The sequence below is a fragment of the Stigmatopora nigra genome, chromosome 16, assembly GCF_051989575.1.
Source record: "Stigmatopora nigra isolate UIUO_SnigA chromosome 16, RoL_Snig_1.1, whole genome shotgun sequence".
In the NCBI taxonomy this organism is placed as follows: Eukaryota; Metazoa; Chordata; class Actinopteri; order Syngnathiformes; family Syngnathidae; genus Stigmatopora; species Stigmatopora nigra.
In genome coordinates, this window is record NC_135523.1 from 4,560,767 (window position 1) to 4,586,307 (window position 25,541).

At 36.5% G+C, this 25,541-nt stretch overlaps 1 protein-coding gene across 3 annotated transcripts; it reads left to right on the forward strand.

Moving 5' to 3' along the window:
• Positions 1 to 3,035: 3,035 nt before the first annotated feature.
• hccsb (holocytochrome c synthase b) lies at positions 3,036 to 16,433 on the forward strand. Of its 3 annotated transcripts, none has more exons than XM_077736006.1 (8): positions 3,036 to 3,183; positions 3,762 to 3,880; positions 3,957 to 4,007; positions 4,080 to 4,210; positions 4,338 to 4,486; positions 4,747 to 4,866; positions 4,945 to 5,031; positions 16,370 to 16,433. In XM_077736006.1, the coding sequence occupies exons 2-8, from the start codon at positions 3,772 to 3,774 to the stop codon at positions 16,416 to 16,418; spliced, it is 696 nt and encodes a 231-aa protein (XP_077592132.1). In that variant the 5' UTR covers positions 3,036 to 3,183; positions 3,762 to 3,771; the 3' UTR covers positions 16,419 to 16,433. The 3 variants fall into 3 exon arrangements, with proteins under 3 accessions (XP_077592132.1, XP_077592129.1, XP_077592131.1); XM_077736003.1 differs by lacking the exon at positions 16,370 to 16,433 and adding an exon at positions 5,607 to 6,152; XM_077736005.1 differs by lacking the exon at positions 16,370 to 16,433 and adding an exon at positions 5,607 to 6,152 and having other exon boundaries at positions 3,960 to 4,007.
• Positions 16,434 to 25,541: the final 9,108 nt, after the last annotated feature.

The window sequence follows — 25,541 nt, forward strand, 5'->3', positions numbered from 1 at the left end:
GCCACCCTATTTCTTTTATATGGGAAAATATTAGTTATAATTTGTCATGTTTAGGGTTGAACTTTTCATGCAACTTTGATGAATGTGCAAAAGAACTACTGTCATTCTGAAAAATGTTATATTTACAAAAAAAATACTCTAATTTGGTGAAAGATGAAGTACAAAATACAACAATATTACTTATTGTAAGTGATCATCTTCTTTTTATGCTTTCAGAAAGAAATTGCCAAAGGTGTGTACTTTAAGTACTTGTACTGTGTAGGTGATTTGCTGTAATGTAAAGATTTATTGCAATAAACAAAGAAAACAAAAATACAAATAATCCCAATATCATGGTAAACCAATGAATAGAACACAATCTTACACATGGGGAGTTCGGTGGGGGGGAATGGGTTTCCAAGTGTGTCGTCTCATTGTCCCCCATTAAGACCCATGTCGGCTGAGCCAAGAGGCTTTTTGTGACGCATAGAATTTACCAGCAGGAAAATCTGTGTCCAATGAGACACCCCCTTTTGTATAGGGTCAAAGGTTGAAGTGAGAAGGATGTTAGGGTTGAGAGAGAGCACATTGGCTCCATGTGGGGAGACATCATGTCAGAAAGAATGAATAGTGAGAGGCCCAGAAAAAGAGTTGGGGAAAGTTGTTCGTAGATTGAGATGTTTAAAATCTGTGCAGATTTGATTGATTGATCGATGCGATTCAGTTTTTCTCAAACACCTCAGACACCTGTCCTAATATATAATTCTAATAATTAAATAACCGCTCAAAAGCTAAGCAATGTTTGGAAGAAAAAATAAAAGCCTGTTGAAGAGAGAGTCTCTTGTTTGCTCTTGAATGTACAATACAAACCCTGAAGCCAGTTGCACCATTGCTCTCTTTCACCCTAACAGACCCTCAGATTAAATATAAAGCTTCATTGTCCTAGCAGATGTTGTTAGACAACATGAACAATTCATGCTGATTTTGTTTTTTTTCTGCATCAAGCTTGTTAGTGAGTCCACTTTTCAGGGTTTTTATTTTCCACTCTTATACAGATATGGTGATTTTTGTAGCAAATTGCAAATGTCCCAATTGTGAGGTGAATACATTTATTTCTTGTTCAAATTTGGAAAGGAGTGATGAGTAGTGTCGAGTCATAAACAAGTTAAATATATGACAATTCATATAATGAAAGATATGACGGTTTGAATTGAGTATATAGCCTTATAAGATATGACAAATTAGATGTGTGAATAAAATAATCACTACTGTATTTGATGATGGGTACAATATTAAATCATGGCATTGTATCTGAAGCCATTTCATCATAAGAAAGCCCTTTATTCGTCATTCCTGCAAAGTGCAGGCATCTTGTCTCATTGTGGCTTGTAAAAGCTTGTTTGAACAAAAAGGAACTTATTCCCAAGCTTTTCTTGACAGACATTGCATCTGACATGTCAGTGCCCAGGATTCCCATTCCTACAATGCAGCAACTATTTGTTTGTTCCCAGGCAGCAATTAATGGTCTTTCAGCATCTGTCAGAATGTGAAGAAAACACACATACTCAAGAGGAAAAAACCAAAGCCGGTGAATGGAAGACCTACATTTACTAAACAAACAGCTGTCATGTTCACACTAGCTTTACAGTAGTGTTGATGCATCTGGGGATGCATGGTTTCAAAACACACACACACAATCACTTGCACAACTGTCTTCGCTGCCTTGCATTGCTGGCTTTTTAGTCAAGGCATAAAAGCGGAGGGAAGACTGACATGGATAAAGAAGAGACTCTGCTTTATCTTTATAGGGCTAACCCAGGTTTTTTGGGGGGGAGGAAACATTCCAATTGATAAATACACAATGACTCATTGTATATATTTGTTGTAACAGTCAATCAGTGATTTAAAACTCTTATGGTTTACTGGATATTGTGCAAAATGTGTTGGACAAAGAACTTTACAAGTCAGTTGTGGCTGCCCTATAAAGATAACTATCCTTTGTAGATGTAACATCAAACATTTATGATATTTTTTTTCTTAAAGTGTGTGACACATGTATATAAATAATAGTATCATGCCTTGGTGACCACTTGTGCAGGAATGGGCACAATTAAAGGGAATAAAAGGAGTTTTTAGGGTATTACCTTGTGCTGTGTAAGTATTTGTCTTTTAAGTTGTACCATAGTGATACCATATAATATCCATCCATTCCAGCCGTCTCCATTGAGGTTTAAACCACTCGCCACGCTGGATTTGGGCTAATCACGAAAATAGAGCCCTAGGTACCACTTTTCTTTCTGGGATGGAAAAAAAGTATTCCCTTGGCTTGCCAATTTGTCCATGTTGGTACTGGCAAGGCAACATGCACTGATTTATACATAGCACTCAAAAGGCAATACGACAGAGCATGAAGTGAATGACAAGCGTGTTTAGTGATGCCTTGCAGCTGAATTGTGGTCACGATGCTGCCCTTCTCTGACAGCACAAAAGCTATAATTTTAAGTTAATGCTAGGGGTGGGGATTTGACCACTACATAACATAATTTAAATATACTTAACATAGTATAGTACTGTACATTATTTTATTCCACATACTGTGCAACACAAACACAATCCAGATTGAAAAAGCAAAGTTTTTTTTAATTTTACTTACCTGAACAGCTCCATTTGGGTATCAGTTGGATGCAAGGGCTACTGATAACTTTATTATAGAAACAATTTAGAAGAAGAATTGAAATAAAACAGAAATAACAGAAACATTTGACAGGCTTCCACTTTGTCTTATTACAAAGAGTGATCAACAAGAAATAAACAGTATAACATGAGTAACACATGAAGTTTTTGCTATTTTTTGTACTACACCTTTATAAGAAAAAGAGAAAACAAGATAACTTTGTCAATGCGTTGCATTTCGCAATTACAACGGACATTTCTAGTTGCAGTTTTATTTGTTGTCAAAAGATGGCAACCATATACCTAAACGCTATTTCAGAGTCGCGCAAACATGAGGAGAAGAAGACGCTGGTGCGTCTCACTTGCGTAATCACGTACATTTTACGTAGTGACGCCCGTATAACAACATCACATAACCTCGTTGTCGTGACTCGTGAGCTGTCCTGCCAGTTGACATTGGAACTGAACACAGATCTAAGTATATTTCACGCAATCGCTGTTTTTTTTTGGATTGTCTTCACCGTCTCATATGTGAGTAACACTTCAAACTATATTTTGCACTGCACACATTTCTTTTTTTACACATATTTAAGGAACTTTGTCTAGTGATGGCATGGAAGCTAGCTGGTCTGTAGCTATGCCTGCTCAGAATGTCAATGAAATATCTGCTATAATATTAAATCCGCCAAGTAAAACGCAAAGATCTTTAAAAAAATGTTTTTAGACGTAGTGGTGTAGCTACAAAAGGGCTAATAATGCCATATTTCTTTATTAATGTTAGGATTATTGGGTTTCATATGGGTGGATTTTCTATGGGTGGGTTTTCTATGGGTGGGTTTTCTATGGGTGGGTTTTATATGGGTGAGTTTTATATGAGTGGGTTTTATATGGGTGGGTTTTCATTGGGTGGGTTTCCTATGGGTGGGTTTTCTATGGGTGGGTTTTATATGGGTGGGTTTTCATTGGGTGGGTTTTCTATGGGTGGATTTTCTTGAGTGGGTTTTTAGGTTGGGTTTTTATTAGGGGTGATTACCCCTCAATGACTAATTTTCTACTACTTCTTAAAAACAAGATAACCATTTTTTAAAAATTCTTTTTTGCAACATCAGACTCTGCCGGATGGGGGCCTCAACTTCAACACCTGCCGCCCCTACAGTTAGGGCTGAAGCAATTCTTTCCAACCCCCCTCAAGCTTGTCCTATGCACAAGGAAAATCCACCTGTTAAAGGTAACTACACATAATAATACAATGGAAAATTAGAATACAACCTAATCTGTGGCTAACCTTTGTATTGTTTTTAAAGTAGTGTCTCCTCCATTGGAGTGTCCCATGCATCAAGCTCAGCCAGTTAAAGGTAAGTACAGAATCATATTCCTCAGCCTAAGTGTGTAAAATTCAAAATTGTAATGCTCTGTTCTTCTTGCAGCATCTCCACCTTCAGAATGTCCGATGCACAAAGCAGAATCTGGCCCAGTTCACCAAGATAGGGCCTATGAATATGTGGAAAGTTCCAAGAAAGCTGCACCAGGCATGAATGATATCGACCCATCAAATATGGTACAGTATATACTTAATCAAACTTAATTTAATACCTGCAGTTTTTTTTGTAGAAAAGTTACTTAAAGATAAAAATTAATTTTTTCACAAGTCTAATGATATTTTTTTTTGTGATGAACATAATCAGATGCCTCCTCCTAACCAAACACCTGCTCCAGACCAGCCCTTCGAATTGTCACTCAATAGAGAAGAATCTACAATTCCCCGTCATGGTTCTGAAAAGCACTGGGTTTACCCATCTGAACAAATGTTCTGGAACGCCATGCTAAGAAAAGGGTCAGTCATTATTTGTGTGAAGATGTTTCTCAAATACATCATAATTATGACTTCTTGGTTTATCTTTCAAGGAAAAAATTGGAAATGCAATTAATAAGATGCTGTTGTTTAGAATTAAAGTGTTCTCAACCTTTATTTATGAGAAAAATTAGACCTTTTGCTTCATCTTTGTGCAAGAATGCAATTTATAAAAAATATAGTTTGTCTAACAACATGATATTTTGTCTGGTTATCTTTAATATGGATTACGGTATGCTCAGGTGGCGCTGGCGGGAGGATGACCTTGGTGCCCAAGACATGGGGAATGTCATCAAAATACACAATAAGAATAATGAACAAGCCTGGCAGGAGATTCTGAAGTGGGAGGCCATGCATTCAAGGTGAGCTACCAATCATCAGAAAAAAACAACATTTTCCTCCAGTATCTGTTTGTAAAATAACAGCAAAATATCCTACAGTGAATGTCCATGTGGACCAACGTTGAAGAGGTTTGGTGGTAAAGCCAAAGAGTACTCGCCGAGGGCTCGCCTGCGCCACTGGATGGGGTGAGCAAAAATTAAATTGCATTGTTTATTTAGATCAACTACAAGAGTGTTACAGATTTTTGTGCTTTTGCTAATTATATCAACAATATCTTCATTGTTTCCCCGGGTTTGTAAAATAACACAAGAAAATACAGTGTTTCCCAACATTTTATGAGCTGCGGCACACGTTTTGCATTGCAAAAACTCAAGGTACAACACAAGTTGAAAACTATATTAACAATATAAATTTATTATCATCAAGGTTTTATCACTAGGAATCAAATATACTTCCAAAAAATATTACAAATCTACTTGTTGATCTCCGTGCACCCCGAGCAACTTTCTTTTCGAGTGATGTGGAAATGAGTGAAATAAGTTCCAAAATCTCATAATTTTAGGACTTTTTTCCCTCCCAATATTACTTAAATCTCTACTATTGCGTGAAAATTAATGTCCTGCTCACAATGACTTGAAAATTCCCGCGGCATATTTGACCATGGCTAACGGCACATCAGTTTGCCGCGGCACAGTGGTTGGGAAACTGGCAATGTGAGTGTCACATTTGTTCCGCTGATGCCTTGGTCTCTCTCTGGTAGCTATGAGCTTCCCTTTGACCGTCATGACTGGATCATTGACCGCTGCGGAAAGGAAGTGCGCTACATCATTGACTATTATGATGGGGAAATAAACAAAGAAACATATCAATTCTCCATCCTGGATGTACGTCCAGCCTTTGACTCTTTGGATGCGGTTTGGGACCGCATGAAAGTGACATGGTGGCGTTGGACCTCCTGAAGAATTCTTGCATGGAAAACGCACATATTTCTCATTTCAACGCTTTGCAAGTTTTGTGGTGGTGTGTGAAAAGAATCAGCTTTTTGCAGATGATCATGGCTTGAAAGAAACTTAATTTAAGAAGATTATATGACTTTGAGCTTACGCTGTAGTTCACTGTTCTTTTTATCAGGTGTGGTGCTCTATGGATATTTTTTCTTTTTTTCTTCCAAATGACCTCTATCTTAATCTGTTAAAAATAAAACGGTAGTCAATTTAATTATCTAGTTAACTCTTATGGTGTAAATGTTGGAGACCACTGGTTCACATACTGTATTACTGTAAAATAAATATATGCACAAATCTAACTGGTGTACAATTGTCTTGTTTTATTCTACAAAACTTTTCTCAATTTTTTGAGTTTAATCAGAATTGTGAGAAAATGCAGCACACTTGCCTGCACATTATTTTCTATTAATGTGTAACGACAGGTAGTAAATTATATTATTAAAATTAATTCAACATTTCAAAACTGCATGGCTTTCAGCTGCAGTTTCTAAGGTTGAACAAAAGAGGGAAGTATTTCACTAGGATTGATGACTTTATTTGCAGTGCAAGGACAAAAACATGTACAAAATAATTTATACTACCTACCCCCTTTAATGGCATTTTAATGGTTCCTATACATGGGTTTATGTTGTGTAGCTGATTTTAATATAAAACTCTGATATAACCATATCACTATCAATTTATCCACTGAAGTAACTGCAGGTACTTTGTCATATTTTACTTTGTTGAATATTTACAATGATTGGTACATTAAACACTAATGGTGTGAATATAATTGCATGTTTGTCATTGTAATCATTGTAGTTATGCAAAAGTAAACCAAATTGACAATCTGTTCACCATATTTTTTAAGTGCTCCATCACAATAGAATGTCTTACACATACACATTATATATTCTTACTCAGACCATTAGCTAATGGCTCTGAACAAGCATTATGTCTGTACAAATAGGATGAAAGAACATTGCAAACAAAAAGTAACACTTGCAGGAAACTAATGTTTTTTAATATTGAATGTATGAATGTATGGTGGCCTCGCAGCTCTTGGATCCTGGGTTCAAATCCAGGTTATCCAGGAATGAATGTATGCCTTAAATTGAACTGAAACTAAAGTGAAAGACAAAATCAGAGATAGAATAGAAGAATAGAGAATAGAAAACAATAGGGCTACTCTTTAAAGACCGACTACTTCAAAATATACTTTTTTTAGGTCTTAAAAAGAAGACATGCCTGGGAAAAAACAGAGAATGGCCAACCATTTTAGCCCAACGTGAAACAGTTTCAGTCACTGCGTGTGTTGTTGACTATTAAATTCCTGTTCTCCACAGGCATTTATGTACTTCTATCGTGTTTCCCACCTTCATAGCAAACGTACTTGCAAGACTTTGCAAAGTCTAGCCATGGAAGCCTGCGGCTAGGTCTATTGGGTTTATGCTTCCTTTTTTTGTGCCGACCACAACAAAATAAGCTGTGCTCATTTGTGAGGCTTAGTGTTGCTCCCAGGCACATTTTATTTCTTGAACCAAGAAAGCAAGCTGTGTTTATGGAAGGAAAGTTATAGCGACCCACTCATTGTATGCTTCATAAAATGAAAGTGAGAGTAACCCAAAATATATCAGACGGCAAGTCAAAATTGTTTTTTAAATTCAATTTCTTTCTCAATATTTTGACATTTTGTAATTCCATGTCACAAAGCTTTATTATCAAACCTAACATCAATATAATACCCCCTCAAAGGCTTTTACAGAGAAACTTCTTCACTCTGAAGCTTTAGAAAGAGAAGGTTCAGGACAGTAAAGAAAACGTTAAGTAGTTTGTCTTAGAAAGGAAAAAAAATAAGTAAAAACCTGAATTTTAAATGAGCTCTCTTGTAAAGCGGAACAGAGTGATTTTTTTTTGTGAGGCTCAAGTGAGTGCTGTGTGCATCACTGTATTTCATCCTGATCTTGTAACTGATAGATTGCGTTCTACTTCCTTTTTACGGTGTTTGATGACTGCACATAGTGACTGATGATACCATGCTGCAAATACAGTAAAGCACTCACCTGAAAACATCTTGCCTGTTCATTGAGCTGTAGGAAAGCTTCACATTTCATATACCTTTAGATTCCTTGGTTGTTTTTGCTCTGGGTAGCTGCTTTGTTTATTTTTTTTACCTTCAAGTTTTTCACTGGAAAAAATGCCAATAGGCATATATGGCCATGCTGAATTGATGATCAGATGGGGGTTACTTATGTAGGTGGAAACCTAATACGTAATTAAGGCAGCAGACGAAACATGTCTTCAGGCTGTTGCATTCCATTACAGAATCTGATTTTATTGGATTCTGCATGTCTGCTTCGCTGTTTCTATTCTTAAACCTGACTAAAAATGAACATGTGCTTACAGTACTGGCATCCTATTTTTAAACGTTACTTATTTATCGTGTAAATATATTGTTCAATCACTGTAGTAATAGGTTTAGCCTCAAATATATTAACATAAATGGATTTTGGCTTCACTTTGTGTGCAGTAGATTCGTCAATTTTCTGCCTTGTCTTTATTTTGTGTGTAATTCCATTGTCAATCCTTTGACAGCAATAGTGGAATTATACTGGCAGTTTAAAATTCAATTAAAAAAGATCGTTCTAGTGTCATAATCATCCTTCAGCTTGCTTTTGTAAACTTGTGAGAAGGTCTCTAGCTAGGCTGCATGAAAGAAATAGACTAAAAAATATAACAATTATAGATTTCCCTTCTCATGACTAAATTCCTTCTGTGCACTGTCATCCAAAAGAAGCTCGTCCATGTTGCTTTAAACACTGTGTGCTTGCGTGATTTCCCACATGGCTAGAGTCAAACCTCATAGCTGCACAACACACAGCAGATGTCCGAACCCTCCAGCATTTTTGCACTGCTTCTGCATACTCCATTTCCATGCCAAAGAAAGAATTTCAAGCAGCATCTAGCCCACTGGCCAGCCTATGTTTTACTCCCGTTTTATGAAGCGTAGCTTTAGGTATCATTTCCTCTGACCGTTGCTGCTTTGTTTGCACTTTTGCATCGATTTCAGTGTGTCTGTGGTGTTATTAGCTAGTGGTGTATTGAAGGGAAATTGCTGTCATTTCAGGTCTGTCTGCAGTTTTATTTCAAGCCTGAACAGAAAATTACCTTAAGGCTCTCATAAAGTGCAGTTGTTATTTTTCAGGAGAGGTTATTATATTAGTTGTGAATAAAATAATGACAACAAAACATAAGAACATGATCAGAATGTGTTAATTTTTACCACACAGATTGGTTTGGGGAAGTATTCCATCTGCATGGGGTTTATTAATGCCATAATTGATTTTTGTTGCCAAAACTATCTGGCTCAATACACTACTACCAAGTGTATTAAAGGCAGTAAACTGGCCAAAGTTCACGGAGAAGTAGAAAATAGCTTTATTCGTTTGTCCATGTCCGTACACCAATATACGCTATCTCTTGAGAGGTGTATAACTTCACACCCTCTGGTCATATTTAGCTGTGAGGATAAACTGTCCAATTGATGCATGGCTTTAATGTCAAGAGAATATGTTCTTGTTTATATAATTCCTTCGTTTCAAGTGCCCTGAAGCAATTTGTTTTTACTTTCTGGCCAAGAGGAAAGATCATACAATCTTCCACCTGCAGGTGTGAAATTTGTGGATGGAATATTAAGGAGAACTGAGCAGTTTTCTTCATTTTGCAGTTTTTTTAAAGGGAGATTTGAGCAGTTTTCTTCATTTTGCAGTTTTTTTAAAGGGAGATTTGAGCAGTTTTCTTCATTTTGCAGTTTTTTAAAGGGAGATTTAACTGTTATTTCATGTGCCACCAATAATAAGATCATTGTATTCTATTTAAATTGGAAATTTCAATTAACATAATCCAGAAATCTCAGGGATGTCTGTTAGGAGGTCATGTGACCTTCTGTGAAGATGACTGATGTTAGTTTTGAGGAATGAAAATTATTAGACCCCTATCGACATCAAAGGGACACAATGGACAAAAGGACTACTTTGCTGTTATCTTGTTATTTTTATAGCCAATATGTCTGCTTTGTTTTTCGCAGTCGATATTTACCTCACTTCTTGGAATAGCTATGACTTATCTATTGTTATGAGCTTTGCGCTCAAATTATGTCACTGCCCTCTAATCAGCTTCACACTCTTACTTACAGCAAACATGAACAATCCATGCAGACAATGTGGATTTTTTTTCCCACCCCTGGGAAACCTCCACATGCCACCTCTTGGCAGTTGTCGAGTATGGCTTTGACACAGAAGTAGACATCTCAATCACGGCAGAGAGCTTCATCATACATCTCCGCAGGGATGTAATCAGTCCCTCTCCAATCTGGTATAAGCTGCTTATCGTACTTTCGGGAGCAATGACCAGCGACTTTTATGTGTAGGCCACAGACAAATGGAGAAATATTCCCCATCTGCCTACTTGTGTCATTTCACGATGGAGTCGAAAAACTAATGTGAGGATCATGGTTGAGGTCCTTTATAATTACTTCTCCAGTGATCAGTCTATTTCACCTAGTGGAAGGAATCAATATCACAAGATGGCGCCTTGCTGATATATAAAGTCGCTTAATCTGACTTGATACTCTTTTCAATGAGAAAGTGAGGTAGATCTTTATATAAGAGAACAATAGGCTGGAGAAACATACGTTGAACCAGACAAGGTCGATACTTCGATTGCGAGCAACTTTAGATCTTAAAGATAGTGTCAGTTGATGGCGTTGTCGTCTTTTGGATGAAAAAGGCTGGTACTTTGTTCGTCCTTTGTTGGTATTGGATTTATCTTTTAATTGACATACAGATTAACCAGTCAAATTAGATTAAGAAACAGTGTCAGAGCCCTTTTAGTCAATCTCTAACTTTCCACGACATCTAGCTTTGTTTGACATACATGACAATTAGCTAGATCTCATTATTGCACGATTCCCAACACATGCGACACTTAGAGCATTGACTGCATTATTTTTGTTCTTTCCCCCAAGCGTTCAGGTATTTTTATATTGTCTGCCTTATTGTGTTTTTGCACTGAATAACTAAAGTCAGTTATAAAACAAAACCTCCAACATTAAGTGGCCATGAACACACTGAAATGAAACAAGAACAATGCCTAAGGGGTACTGCAAACAACAATCACAATAATAAACATATTGTTCAATGTTCCAGAGAAGAGTACTATAATCACCTCCATGCCAAGATCCAATACACATCATTCGTCCTATTATGATGCTTGTTTTTAATCTGTGAATTCAGTTGGCATTCATTTCCGTTACTATTAGACATTAATTCTATTCAACCAGAAAAACGAGCACTAATTATGACTTTGATTGGGAGGAGAAATGAAGAAAGAAAATAGGCGCTTGGTGAAGGTAACCCCTTACCCCCATCTCTTGTGTAACATAGGACAACTCCAGTATTTTTCATGTGTGGTCTTTATGTGCTGAATTGTGTGACAAGGCTATGTTCAGTGTGGGTGGTTAGGTCATTGTTGTGATGGCACCTTCCAGGACTCAATTCTTAGCTTGTACTTTTTACAGTATTTTTAAAACTGCAGTTCTGTTTTCTTAATGCTGGGCACAATATATATAAATATACTAATATCTAATCACTGTGTGTACAGCATTTTAGTTTAAGGATGGAATTTGTCTCCCCTAAAGACCAAATAATTGTCATATTCTGTTACTGGTTACGTTTTTTTCTGTATTGCAAATCGCAGGTGTATGTGACAGTGGGCGGAGTCTCCTGCCCCACACCTGTATCACATCTTCTCAGTAGTAGCATATATATTTTTAAATATACCTGTCAGAATTTCAATACACGTGATTTCTACCATTCCACTTTTTAGATGCAACCCTCTGGGCTTTTTTCCCTTGTAGACCAGACTACTGCACCGTCAAGCAGAATTTCCCTTTGAAAGTGCTTAGAAAGGACAGACAACAATTGTAGCATTCACCTCAATTTTACATGCTGCAAATATTCCATGATTCGCCACACCAACAAAGACAGACTCACTGCTGAGCACATCCTCCAAAGTGCTTCAGGACATGAGAGGAAATGGCAAAAGCACTTGCCCCTTATGCTAATCAAAGTGGATCTATTTAGTATTCTCTCCAGGAGCACAGTGGCCCCCCTTTAAATCTACAAGAACACAAAGAAACTCTGATTGTGCCCCCTGTGCCTATTTTTTTTTTTAAACTTCCAACTCCAAATCAAATTCTACATCATCATGCTCTGAGTATTAATTTCACAATTGCTGGACACAGCATAATACCAAGGTAGCCTAATGAATGAAAATTTCAATTTCTTGCTAGGTTATTCATTGAAGGATTTGTCTGTTTTCGTGAAAAGACCATATTAAAAGAGGCCAAATGTAAAACAAGAAGAAAAATAGACCACAAAGCATATATACAAGGAACTGTGAGGAGGTTTAATCCTGAAGTAACACTTGGATTTCAACACTGTAAGTGGTACCATTACCCGTACATCATGCATACAGAACATTATCCTTATATAAATTCTTAATATTTTTAAGTTTAAATCATATTTTTTTTAAATTACAACCCCAAATAATAGATATCTTGTTTCTAATAGACATTTTTAGGAGTTAACCCATTAAGGTTGACATGACCCTATAGGGAGAAATGCCTTCACCTCCTGGTTTTAGAAACATGATCAGCGCAAGTTCATTTGAATCCACGGATAAAACATTCCCCCCCCCCCCCCCCCTCTTTTGTTGTTGGGGATGCTGTGAATCGGATGCATTTGTGGTCCTCACCCAACTTCCAGTGGGGTCAATCAGAGTGGAGCGATGCTGGGTCATGCGCATACGGCTCTCCCAGGCTTTCATTAATATTATTTTTCTGCCAAGCCGTGTCGTTAGCTTATTGCCCTCTTGCTCGCTTCACATTTCAATGAGGGTTACTTTTCTGGTTTTAAGATATCTTTTATGACAAGGAATCATTCATTTTGGATGAAGTACTTTGATATGCACATGAATACCTGGAACAAAAAATGAAGCTGGACTGTTTAATGCCAATCATAAACCTTACTTTGTTATACAGCTGCAATCTTCAGGTTGGGATGTAAATGCAATAAAGGGACTACTTCACTTCAAATTTAACGAAATTCCTACTCCCTACTGGATGAAATTTGGATTTAACTCATTTTATTTCGATTTTCTTTAATGTTTTCACACACTTAATTCATCATTTTGATCTGGCAATCAAGGTCTGGTATGAGAGAACATTACAGCCTTAATTTCAGGTTATGTATTACGGTGATTTTAACAAAATGTACTGGATTGGATGCCTGTCACTAAAGAGAGCTTAAAAAAGCGATTGCACATTTTATAAGGACACACTTGTTAGTTTTCTAGCCACTTTCTCCTATACACTTAAACACCACAGCATGTAAGTGTGGCCAGGGGCCAAATGCCTTTTGGCACAATTCCATTATTTTTGACCCTTAATTTCAGCAAAAATCCAAGCCAATCTAAGTAAAATGTAGCTACAAAAGGCTGAAATCCTGCCACTAGAGGTGGATGTTGTACTATGGAGGAATTGTAATTGGTTACTGAGCGTGAGAGGCGTGGGCGGGCTGTTTCTGACATTCTATAGAAACACAAGTTAATAAATGTCGGGAGTGACTGAGAGAGAATATGTGAGCACTTGATTTAATTGGACTTCTTTAAATAGCACTGGTACATACACATATATTTTGTGCATATATCTCACAGGATGTGTGCATTCTCAGTACTGTTACTCTGTAAAACCAAGACAAATGTGGATCAATAACATGATGTTTGACATCTTTTCTTTGTCATCCCACATCCTATAATACCAGCATGTATATTAATTGTACATGGTTCATGGTGTGAATTATGTTTTATTTTAATCCAGATAATGTTTTTCCTTAAACATTGAGAAAATACCTATTAAATCATGCCTATTAAATATGGTGTAAACTTATAGTAGTTCTCACCTAATGGATCTTGCAGGGCATTCATTCTCACGTTTTTGATTAATGTAATGAATGTGAACATTATTTCCGATATAACACCTAACGATTAGACCTTTTATACCTTACAAATCCACGTTAGCAATTTATATTCACAGATACAAGAAAAAACATTTACCTTAATGTTTCTATTAACATCACTTAAAAGAAAAAATGAATCAAATGGTTGATATGCCGCAAGGGAGTAATGACGAAATGAGGAAGTAAAGCGATCATCTCCAAAAGAAATATAATACAAAAACAAATAAATATATATCAAAGCATCTATTGGACATGTCAGTCAAGTACTGACCTAAAATTAGATTCTTGATATGCTTCATTGATTGGTCAAGCAGGTAGTTAAGCGATTCTGCATATAAAAACAGATAGACTGTGTATTCATGTCACATGAATGCACAGTTGACGCGACCTTGCGCTTTTCTTTTATTTCTTCTCCATACAAAAGCTTACTTATCTGCACATTTTCCACACATCACTTCCAAAGAAGGTCAGTGTGTACCTGCTACATTTAAAAGAGGACACATTCCATGGTTATCAAAGTGTGTGTGCGCGTGTGACTGAGTATATTCTCTTAGGTTTCTGCCATTTTGAAACCAGCGACTGGTAGCTTAGGGTCGATCAATTCTGTCTCTTCCTTTTCCTCTAATCAGAAAAAAAGGCGTAGCTTTAATTGCAGCAGCAAAGGGGCCTTTGCAGTGGGTGGACATCTAATGTTTCTAGTCATTAAACTTTCTCTGCTTTTTATCCTTTGCAATCCCAGTGTATCTATCCTACCCATGTTGATTTCTAGATAGAATGTAGAATATCTGGAATCGACTGGAATGGTTTTTCCTAATCATGTCATTAAGTCCGCTCAGCATCCCGAAATCAATTGTCATTGACTTCCCATGTCAAATTTAAAGATGTCTTCTAAACAATTCTACACTACATGAATATTGTTTAGTCTTTTTACATCAATATTCACAGATTGTCATCATGACAGTAGAGATTTGAGTATTGAGAGAACATCTGTGTCTTCCTTTTGGTGGACAAGGTTTTAACTCTCAAAAAGGATACATATTGGTTTTTTGGTGATGGTAAAAGAGAAACTGCAACAATGACCGTAGAATAAAATGGCAAATTGAATTTATACTCCATTTCCGCTGAATACTACATACTCAGCTCAATGTGGCTCCATTCTTTTCTTTTCTATTGGCAAAACATTTTTTTTTCCATTGACTACTTTTCCTACCCGATCAGCTAGGCCCCCCAAATAAGCGTAGTTGATTTATTATGCCTAAAGTAGACCAGTATTGGTCTCTATTGGTCACTTTTGGTGATAAATACTGCTGAAAAGTACACTAAGTCTGTACAATATGTTCTTTTACATGGCCTGACCTGTGCAAAAGTAATCCCTCAATTGTATTTATATGTATCATTTGATTGTGTGGACAGTTGGTCTCTTTTGTTAAATTATTCTTCAATTTTTGGGGTCATTAATTGCTCTTTATACCTGTAATGGTGTCAATTGGCTGTACTTCATAAATAAGCCCCTGGTTGGTGGCTTGAGTATTTTAACTTGCCATTGTGCAGCAATGGAGGCACTGACAAGAAAAGATTTCTTGTTGCCGTAAAGAATTTGCATTAGATGCATTTCACTGATCACAGCTGCTAAAAGAAGAGATCATATGGAGTTAAAAAGAAGCCTCAAGTCAAATATGATGACCTCCATCAGCAAAAGTCTTTAGAAAGAGAGTGAAAACCTCTCACATTAACGACTAACGTGATAGACCTTGGAGGCATTTGTATTTTTTATTTATTTAATGGAAACAAGGTAAGAATCAAGTTGCCTTAGCGACAAGCCTGATATTACACGAAGCTGTAGCATAACCTGTTAAGTTAATCAAACAATTTGTAAGTTTACAGTGTTGAAATTAGAGCCAGGCATGTGCTAATCCTATTATGGACACATCAAAATTGAGGGGCACTTTATTTGGACCAATACATGTTTACTTTCTGTTGCTATGACAAGGGAAATTATTATTCATGTTTGTCTTTGTCATTACCTGGCAGTGTTGCTCTTATAATATTTTAGATACATTTGTATTTGAGTTTAACTTCTTCCATGATTGAGCTCATCCCTCAATTATTTTCTATAGTGAATCCTGATAACTGATAAGAATTGGGAAATGTTGTAATACAAGATTTAAAAAATTGTGGTGTGACAAGAGACTCAACTTTTCCCATCAGATAAGACATTCAGTCATAAGAATTGCTTCTTTGATTCTGTCAATTGCTGGAAAGAACTCAAAAGTGACAAATGCTTAACAACTCTTGAGGAAACAATTATTCTTGACTGACACTTTAATTCAAATAATTAAAATCTCAATAGGTGTTTTTGTTCATGGTCCTGGGGTTACGTTTTTTTTTTACTCTCTTACCTTACTTATCACTGATGATGGAAAAGCACTGATAGACTTCTCTTAATCCCGCTCTAGGCTTCAAGTCTTTCTGAGTAGCAGGAGAAACGGATTTAATGTCGGTTGAAGCTATTTCCTTGAGGGCTCCTTACACTCTGAGGGGCATTTTGTTGGTGTCAAGTGCCTAACATCCAGTTAATGGAAGGAAAAAATACCCAGTGGCTTTCTCCTGGACCACATAGGTGCTAATATTTTTTTTTTTGTAAGTATATGGCACTCCTGTTGTATTGTGAGTAGCGAATCCCAATGCACATAAGGTTTCATTTTATAAAGACATTTATGTTGTGACAGCTAGTGTTTCCATTGTATCTTAGTTTTCTGTCTCATGATATTTTCTCATGGTAACTATACATAAAATACTTCTTTTTTCTGGTAGTACACTGGCATGACTGGAAAAAAAACCCTTTGGCGACCTGGTGGGATGTTTTGCAACCACCAGAGACTGTAAAAAAAGACATTTTATGCTTCAAAGCACATGTCTGCAAAAGAAACATGCTATATGAAGCAATTATATGTTCTATTGGTAGTATTTGATTTTATTTGGTATTGATCCACAGTCAAGGAGGTCAAGGTTTCAGTACATTAAGGAAAAAGAACAAAAAATAGGGGACTAAGAATTGTACATCGGAATGGTTGCACATTACGAAATAAAAAAGAAAATTGGAAATTGGGCTAGAAGATAGCTTTTTATCTTCATTCCAAAGGCTGTCACTGTGTCAGAAAAAAAAGTAAGTGGGAACAGAGACAACCTGTCAATCTGAAACCTTTTGAGTTACAGTAAAATAACATGATCAACCATTTAGTTTCATTTGAACAATTCTCCCTTCAAACTGCCCATACTTTTTATGTCTTCCTAGGGTGTTAATTTTTTCAATATTACTGACTAAGCCTGCAAAGGCACATCTCTGCTCTTTATCCTCCCACTCCCATTACCCCCCATTAAGCCGAGAGAGTCCACAGATTTTCTCTGGGTTATTGATCAAGTTCAGTGGTAGTCGGCTGCCTTTTTTCCAGAAAACCGCAAAATGGTTCTCAGATCCGGTGGTTTCATTAGGAAACTACGTACAAATAGCAAGAAACAGGACATCAAGGGTAATATTCTGATAATCAAGTTTCGTGATTCCCCTTCAACCTGTTCCCTGTCCTACTAGTTGGTTTATTAGGCATGCTGTTTGTCCAATTCTTGACCAGTTCAGCTTACTTTGAGTTGTTGTGTTCTTTGGTCCTTTAGTAAGCAAGTTGAAAACGATAATATTGAGAAGAATCCTTGATATCAAGTGTTTTAATTTCTAATAGGTTGAAGTCATTTGGTTAATTAACATGGTGAGTGGTTCAGTAATTGTCAGCTTGGTAATTGATTAGCAGTATTTCCAAAGGCCAAGTCAAAATGAATTCAGCTCCAGAACCTTGCACTGGGGAATCAGTATCGGAAATAGATGATTTGATGAATCAAATCGACCAGGAAGGAATAGATAGAAGCAAGCCAATAGAGAATTACCCCTGGTGAGATCAAAACCCTTCATGAATTACTCTGTGGCTTCTGTTTGCTCCCATTTTCGGTGCATTCGCAGGCAATCAGATATGAATGGTATCCCTAAAGTTGACCCATGGGTCTGTACTTGAGTGAACCAGTAGGTTAAATAGCTTTGTTTAAAGCTCCTATCTAAAATAAAATGCTGGATCAGTGTGATAGGGGAGTTGACTTGCAAAAAGAAATCACCAAGATGGACATCAATATGTTAGCAATTCAGATTTTGTTATTGATACTTATTATCTGATGATTTCTTTTTAAATCTTTTATTGATTGTTTTGGGTTAAGGGAATGGGCTTGTTTGGTACAACTCTTTTTTTCCATTGGCCAAATCACTGCTGAGGCTATCAAAGCAGCAGCTGAGGTTATCTTTAATATAATCTACAAACAATCACTTAAACATCCCCGAAACAGCAGGTATGGGGAACACTGAGTCCTGGCCTTGTACCCCCCCGAAAAAATAAAAAATAAATCAATATATAGTTATCATCCTACTTTAGCTAGACCATAACTTTATAAAATCACACCATACACTCATATAATATTTACAGCTTTTATAAAGGAGAATAATATTTGTGTTATATCAAGAAGGGGTTCGTTGTTGTCCAGTCCAGTAAAGGTCATAATGTACAAGAGACACTTGTAAAGAACTATGAAGATAGGTGAGACGAGCCTATAAATGTAAAATGCAACACCTCCCTCTTCGCCAGCTCCTGACAACAGACACACACACACACACACACACACACACACACACATAAATCCATTGGTGTACATTTCTTTTTGCTGTTCTCCTCTTAATACAGGGCTTAATCCCCCGGTTGTCTCAATATCAAGTGGCGAAAGAAGGAAATAATATTGCAACACGGGAGAAGGAGGAGGGGCAGTATTTCCCTGAAGAGCATCCTCGAGGGAAATAGCCCACCCCCAAACCCTGTAAAACCCACAAGAAGATTATTAAAAAACCACCCCCGATTCATATTGACCTCCGTGTTCCTTCTATACTCGATACATTTTCCATATACAATATGACTCATATGCATAACAAAAGGCACTGCAAGACAGAATGGTTAGTTAATTGCTATGTATTATCCTTCATAGTTATAATACTGTTTTGTAATCTTTTTTGTCCCAATGGGTGTATTTGAGAAGGTATAAATAAGACAGTAAACTTCAATTCTCAGCATTTGGATGATATTGATTTACACATTCTTTATTATTGAGAGCAAACAATGTGGGTTTTCAGTCAAACTAAATAAGCAAAACATCATTAACATTTGTTAATTTTATGTATATGCAAAATGTTTGCTCTTAGCATTCAGAATGTGTGTACAAATCAATCTTGAACAGTCTAAAATTTTAATTACCTAACTGGAAATAATAATTTTCAATTGTTGAAACTGAATGAATCAAGATAAAGATGCATTATAGTTTTTCGGTCAGGGACAAGTCCATTATATTCCTCAAGGATAGATAGTAGGGGCCTCACTTTCAATTAGTAACATTCTTTGCATACCAATAAATAGGCCTCAGGGCTCAGCAGTATATGAGACCCAAAGAGCAAATGAAACAATTGATGATGTTATTTAGATTACTTCAGTAAAATCTTGTGGGCTCCTGTAATTTGGCATCTCCCAAGTAAACTCAAATTGCAGAGCAAGGCATCATTTGTTAATGGCTTGAATATCAAACTCTTGAAAGTGTGCAATACAAAAATAATTTTGCTTTATTTTTAACTTAGTTGCGCTAATTCAGTTCCTGACAAAGCATTATTTATTTCCATTTTGGTAACAATTTACTCTGATACGTTTTATTCTTTTTCAACACAAAATGGGTGGTATACTATCCCAAGTATACTGCTAGTAAACAATTCTACTTGATTGAATGAAGCGCGGTGGTGGTTTGCAGCTAAATATGTTCTCTCCCAAGGGTACTGCACATATTCCTCCTTTTGTTAAATTCTGCAAGAGCATGTTTCAGGGTGCTTTACAGTCATTAGCTGTGACCTTCCCAGTTTGAACCTCTCCACATTTTAGATTGGTAGAAAAGCCTCCAAGTCACAGCATGCCAGGAGGGTTATTTTACACAGCAGACTGATTTCATTGCAAAGTATAGACTAAATAAATAAATACAGTTTATCTGCTGCTTTTGGAATATGCTGTTATGATTATATTGGATCCAAATAGCCATTCATTCAATCTTTTGCCACAGATTGATATGTAAAACAGATACGTAAAACCTCCTTAAAACTGTTCATAACGCCTTATTTTAATGCATAAAGCATTCCCTATACACTTCTGACCCATTAGTAGACTTATATGTTAATGTTGTTCTCAAAAATATTGGTGTACTGTCACTTTCTGATGGCACAAAGTAATCTTTCTTTTTTTTCTCCTGGTATTGCATGCTGCTGGCAGTATCAAATGGCCTTCACGTGCTTCTCGCCAACAGCCCTGCATTTTACATGCCAGTTGGTCTAGACACATAAAAAAATAGGGATGATCATGTTCACTTTTGGCCCTTATTTTGCGAAAATGCCCACGTTAGAAAGTAATAGCCGCACACCCACACACACCAATTTGGACACCTGGCAAATTGTTGTGTAAATTACCTGTGACAGTGATATTGCCCATTTCACACACACATGTTGTCAGATGCGATAAATCTCGTTGTGAAGAATACTGATGACTTTTTATTTTTACTCTCATCCCAATTCTTTATGTCTAAAAGGCCAGAATTGATGGAATTAGGAATAACATTTGATCCCTTAAAGCACGTTTCTGTTCAAATAGACATGACTTTTATAATTGACAAGGCACGCTGGCTTGTGATGAGACAAGAGGTGCATTTGCTTTGTATGTACCCTTTAACTGGCCCATTGAGAGTTGTTTTGCTCCTATGCTGTTGATCAGTAGTGGTCACGAGGTATATTGGAGACCACCATAGCAACAGAGCTATTTGAAATCAATGGGGTCATAACTGTGGCGTAAATAGACAGAAAATTGGGCTCCTCGTTTGAGGCCAGAGGACACTGTGGCTTACATCAAAAGCTGCTACCCAGAAGTGGAAGATGCTGCACCCACCAAGCTTGAGCTCTAAATTGAATTCCACAGAAAAATAGATGGGAAAATGAAAACATTGATAAACCTCAATGAGCTGAATGAAAGATTCCATTTTTTCCCCCCGTACTCGACAATCATGGGCATACTGGGAGAATGTAATGTTGCCTAGATATTTGAGTCTGTGTACTGTACACTATGTTCTATTTTGTAATGTAAGAGATGACAAACAGGAAAGGCAGCTAGAAAATGAAACATCATTACAGTTATGAGTGGCAGTGGTAATTCTCTTCCTCTGGACAGTGTGCACTCTCTAATCACAACAATGTTGGAATAGAACATTATTTATTTGCAATTATATACAGTGACGTCAATATTTGAAAGCATTTTTCTCTGTGTGCGTATGTGTGTATGCATATGTACATTTTAACAATGCCAGTATTCCTAGTTAACATCCATTGCTGTAAATGTGTTTCAAAAGAAGAATACAGTTTTCAGATTTAAAAAAAACAATCTATTTTCCAATTTTTTTGAAGGACATGCATCTATGGCGCCACTTTACATCTATAAAAGCTCGCTTCATTTATTTTTGATTTTTCTTTTATAATCTATCCAATTTCAAACCAAGACAATCAAATCCAATTATCAATGCAGTATTTTTGTATTACATCTTTTCATATAGGTCCATCTATATGTATGTATGATAAAATTGCCCATCTAGCACCATAGGAGCCCACTTTTTGGGCAGTAGGCACAGCTCCCTGGAATATTCTAAGAATAACCAGCACTACCATGATTAAAGGTAGACCCAGCATGTGGCAAGCATGTACAGACAGCGCCTCTTGCACAGTACCTTTTGATTGTGTTTCTCTTGGTATAAAAAAGACTAAATACTACCTATATGCCTGGTTATTTATTCAGAATAACCTTTAAAATACTTTAATTTGTAGTAAATGTTTTCTAAATGCTAAAACATGGCCCATTATATGCTTTTGTATAACATAATATATAGTAAACATTTTTTCATCACAGTATTTTTTATAAATCGCATTCAATTATGTTCTCCAACTCAGTTTATGGATATAAGTGTATGGTGTAAACAATCAATTTATGAAAAAAGTCTTATTCAGATATAAATTGCCTGAGAATTCTTTTCTTTTGTGCAAATTAATTGTCTTTATTGAATGTCAAGCAAGCTGACAAAGAAGCTTTTGTGTAAGCATTTACGTGTCTCGCGTCTGTCTATTCATTATATTTTGAATTCCAATATCTACCCAAGCAATGAAAGTCAAGGTTGCTTCAACTTGTGCGATACTCAGGTGTCTACCTGCCTAAAACACAATCTCCTGTCAACACTCATTAAAATACAAGTCTACAAAGACGAAAATCAAACAAAGGCGACATCAGGAAATAGATAGGCACATTTGAAGCATTGTGCAGTTTTTTGCATATACCTATCCTTAATTACAGTCTTCAAACATTTAGCACAAACACAAAAGCAGGCAAATCCAAATACCGTAGATCAAAACACTTACATATTGTATACAATGTATATGGTAAAATTACTATACAAAGCAAGTTTTAGTAGTCAAATTTTGCACTGCTCATGGTGCATTTAGTGTTTTCTGTTTAATATTTCAGGGAAGATGCTAAGATTTTAAAGATGTTAAATTATCTCTTTGACTTTTTGCAAAATGGTTTCCTGATGTTCTGCTCGCCTGTAATTTCCTGTTACAATAATTATCTGTCCAAATTTTGTCCACCGTGAAAATAACTGCAGAAAAGGCCATGTTTGATAAAGCGTCGCTTTTTTTTTTTGCACAGTCAAAGTTTAATTGCTGTCAAAAATGGGGGCGAGTAAGGTCTACAAGTCAATTTTCCTCAAAGGAAGACAAAATTGCAACAATTATTTTTTTTTCTTGATGACCTTCCTGTTCTTCTTTCTCCATCATTAGAGTAGACTTATGACTATTTTGTATGTCAACAGTCGGAGTGAGGAGAACTAGAGATGTTATAAAAATATCAATTTTTATACCTATCAGTATTTCTACTATTCAACTAAATATAAATTACACAAGAAAGTCTACATGAAAATACTTCAAGTACTTATAAAAGAAACATTTTGACTTCAATAATCCAAACAGCTAAAAAAACAATCGATAGCTTTTCAGGACATTAAGGTGAAATTGATTTCATCCTAAATGTTTTTCACAGTGTGTTTCCGCACAATACTCATCCTTCCTCCACTTTGCTAACCTTGCTTTATTTTCAAGGGCACACTCTTGTTGGAACAGAAATAGTTTTTGTCTTTAAATCTTTAGTGTTGGCTGTCAAAGCACAACTTTTCTTATTCTTGTCAGTGTATAAAGCGCCGGGATAGGCTCAGCAAGGAGTTACATTTTCATACAAATTGCCACTTCATGAAATTTAACATACTATATAGTCATTCCATATGCTATCCTGGAGTCTGGAATTGACTAAATATGTATGATGGAATAGGGATTGCCAGTCAGCAACACCCTTTAATATTCTGATGACACATGACCTGTAATTAGAGGGAAAAAAAACAGACCATGTTTACTAGTGCCCTTCAGTACACTACATCTCATTTTCTGGAAAAACACTCATATGCTTTTCCATCAATCATAAGAACTTTCATCCAACAAACAGCCCCTTACCCCCAAAATAAATCACAATCATACCACACTGGGACGTTAATGGATTATGGTCAAATGAAAAAAAAAAATCAACAACAGGTCTCTTGGTATTGCAGGAGGGATCTTGGCAAGAGGGCAGAAGAGAATGTTGGCAGAGTAGAGGAGGGAAACAGCATAAGTGAGTGAGGGAGGAAGAGTAGTGAGAGAGTTCGACAGTAATAAAGCAGGGTGACTCTGCAGCCAACACCAATAATAGAAGTGAATAACATAGAAATATTGTAAGGGCATCACTCAATATCACGCTGAATATCTGCTGCCTTTGTAACACACACAAATTCCAAGTCCTTTGGCCTTTTGCTACATTACGGGGTCTCTGTAATCTTGTTGACTGACAACCTTATTGCCAAGCAATGTAACCGTCACTCTACATGTCAAAAGGTTATCCATTTGGCTTGACTGATGTTTTTAATGGATGCAGTTCATGAAAATGATGACCATCTTCATTCCTTTCTAAATAGTGTTTGTTACAAAAATATTTACATGAGTGAGATTTCATTTGATGTTATGTCTAAACTTTTATTTGTGCACATTTTAGAATATTCAACAATGGTCTTGTTATATAGTATTATTTGCAGTCTGCTGCTTTAGACTTATCCTTTTTGAGTTTTCCTGTGTGTGGATTGATTGTTTTTCATGTAGGAAGATTGAGGAAAAACTAGAGTATCATGAAAGAGAAACACGTGTGTCATTCTGATCGTTACTTCGGAATATTTCCATAAAACACGTGTCAGATGGACTATTACACAAGGTGCTTCCGAATACACACCCCTACCTACATCCACAACAGAATCCACAAGTGCATAAATACACACATGGGGTGTGTAAATGGCCCATACTTTGCAGTTCTGTCCTATGGGGTCTTTTTTAAGTGGGTGATTATGTCTAAATGCTCATTTAATGATGTGTTACCTTACATTAACGTCCCTACCGAGCACTGGATGGATTCAAGGGAGCTATATCCCCTAAGACATCATAATGGACAAGTCTTCATTGGTTCTCTGAACAGAAGAACCAATCAACAGTCCATCACTAGGAAATATATGTTAATTGAAGGCAGTCAAACTATCATTGTACAAACAAATATGTCACAAAAGATAATAGAAGTGTCAAAAGAACTGTTCCTCTCACTAAAGATGCGATTGGATACAAGTTCAAATGGGTCTATTATTTTCCTTTTTCCGAGTGCGTTTGCTCACAAAAGACACGTGTTGCAAAACAGCCACCACAAGAAGCTTTCACCCCCACGTCTATAACTCATGCTGCAGCTGAAGCTATTAATCTACTACCAACAAAGTCAAAAGATGTGGGTGCAGCAGCATAATGCACACCAAAATCCGACCTTGGGTCAGCACTGCAGTACTAACTCTCTCTTTTGAAGCAGAGAAACATCAATAGAAGCTTTGTATTTTTTTTCTAATTGAAGGGAAACTTTTACAATGCAAAAATATATATCGGTTTACTCCCAAAGAGCAAAAGATAACAGATTTATTAATTCCTTGGAATCCATAAGTCAGTAAAAAGGACAAATAATTGGAACTAGTTCATTTTAAAAATTATTGGCTGGTAGTCCAACTTTGTAAACTTTCTTTGTTGTAATATTTTTCCTCAAAAGAGTGGGTTTTGCCATTGTATTCTCCCATGAATTCCATTCTTGTTCAAGATTCTAGTTATATAAATCTCCTGTCCTTGCTAACATTTCTGTTGACAAATCTATACTATAAGTCTGACACACCAGGATTCTTCTTCCCCTCATTAACCATTCTGTGCAGCTGTCTTGCTGTCATTGTTACAGTATGGCCATTCTTGGTGAGAACATCAACAATGTATAGATCTATTTCTATTTCTACATAATATTCCTCACCTCAGACTGATAAACATCATAA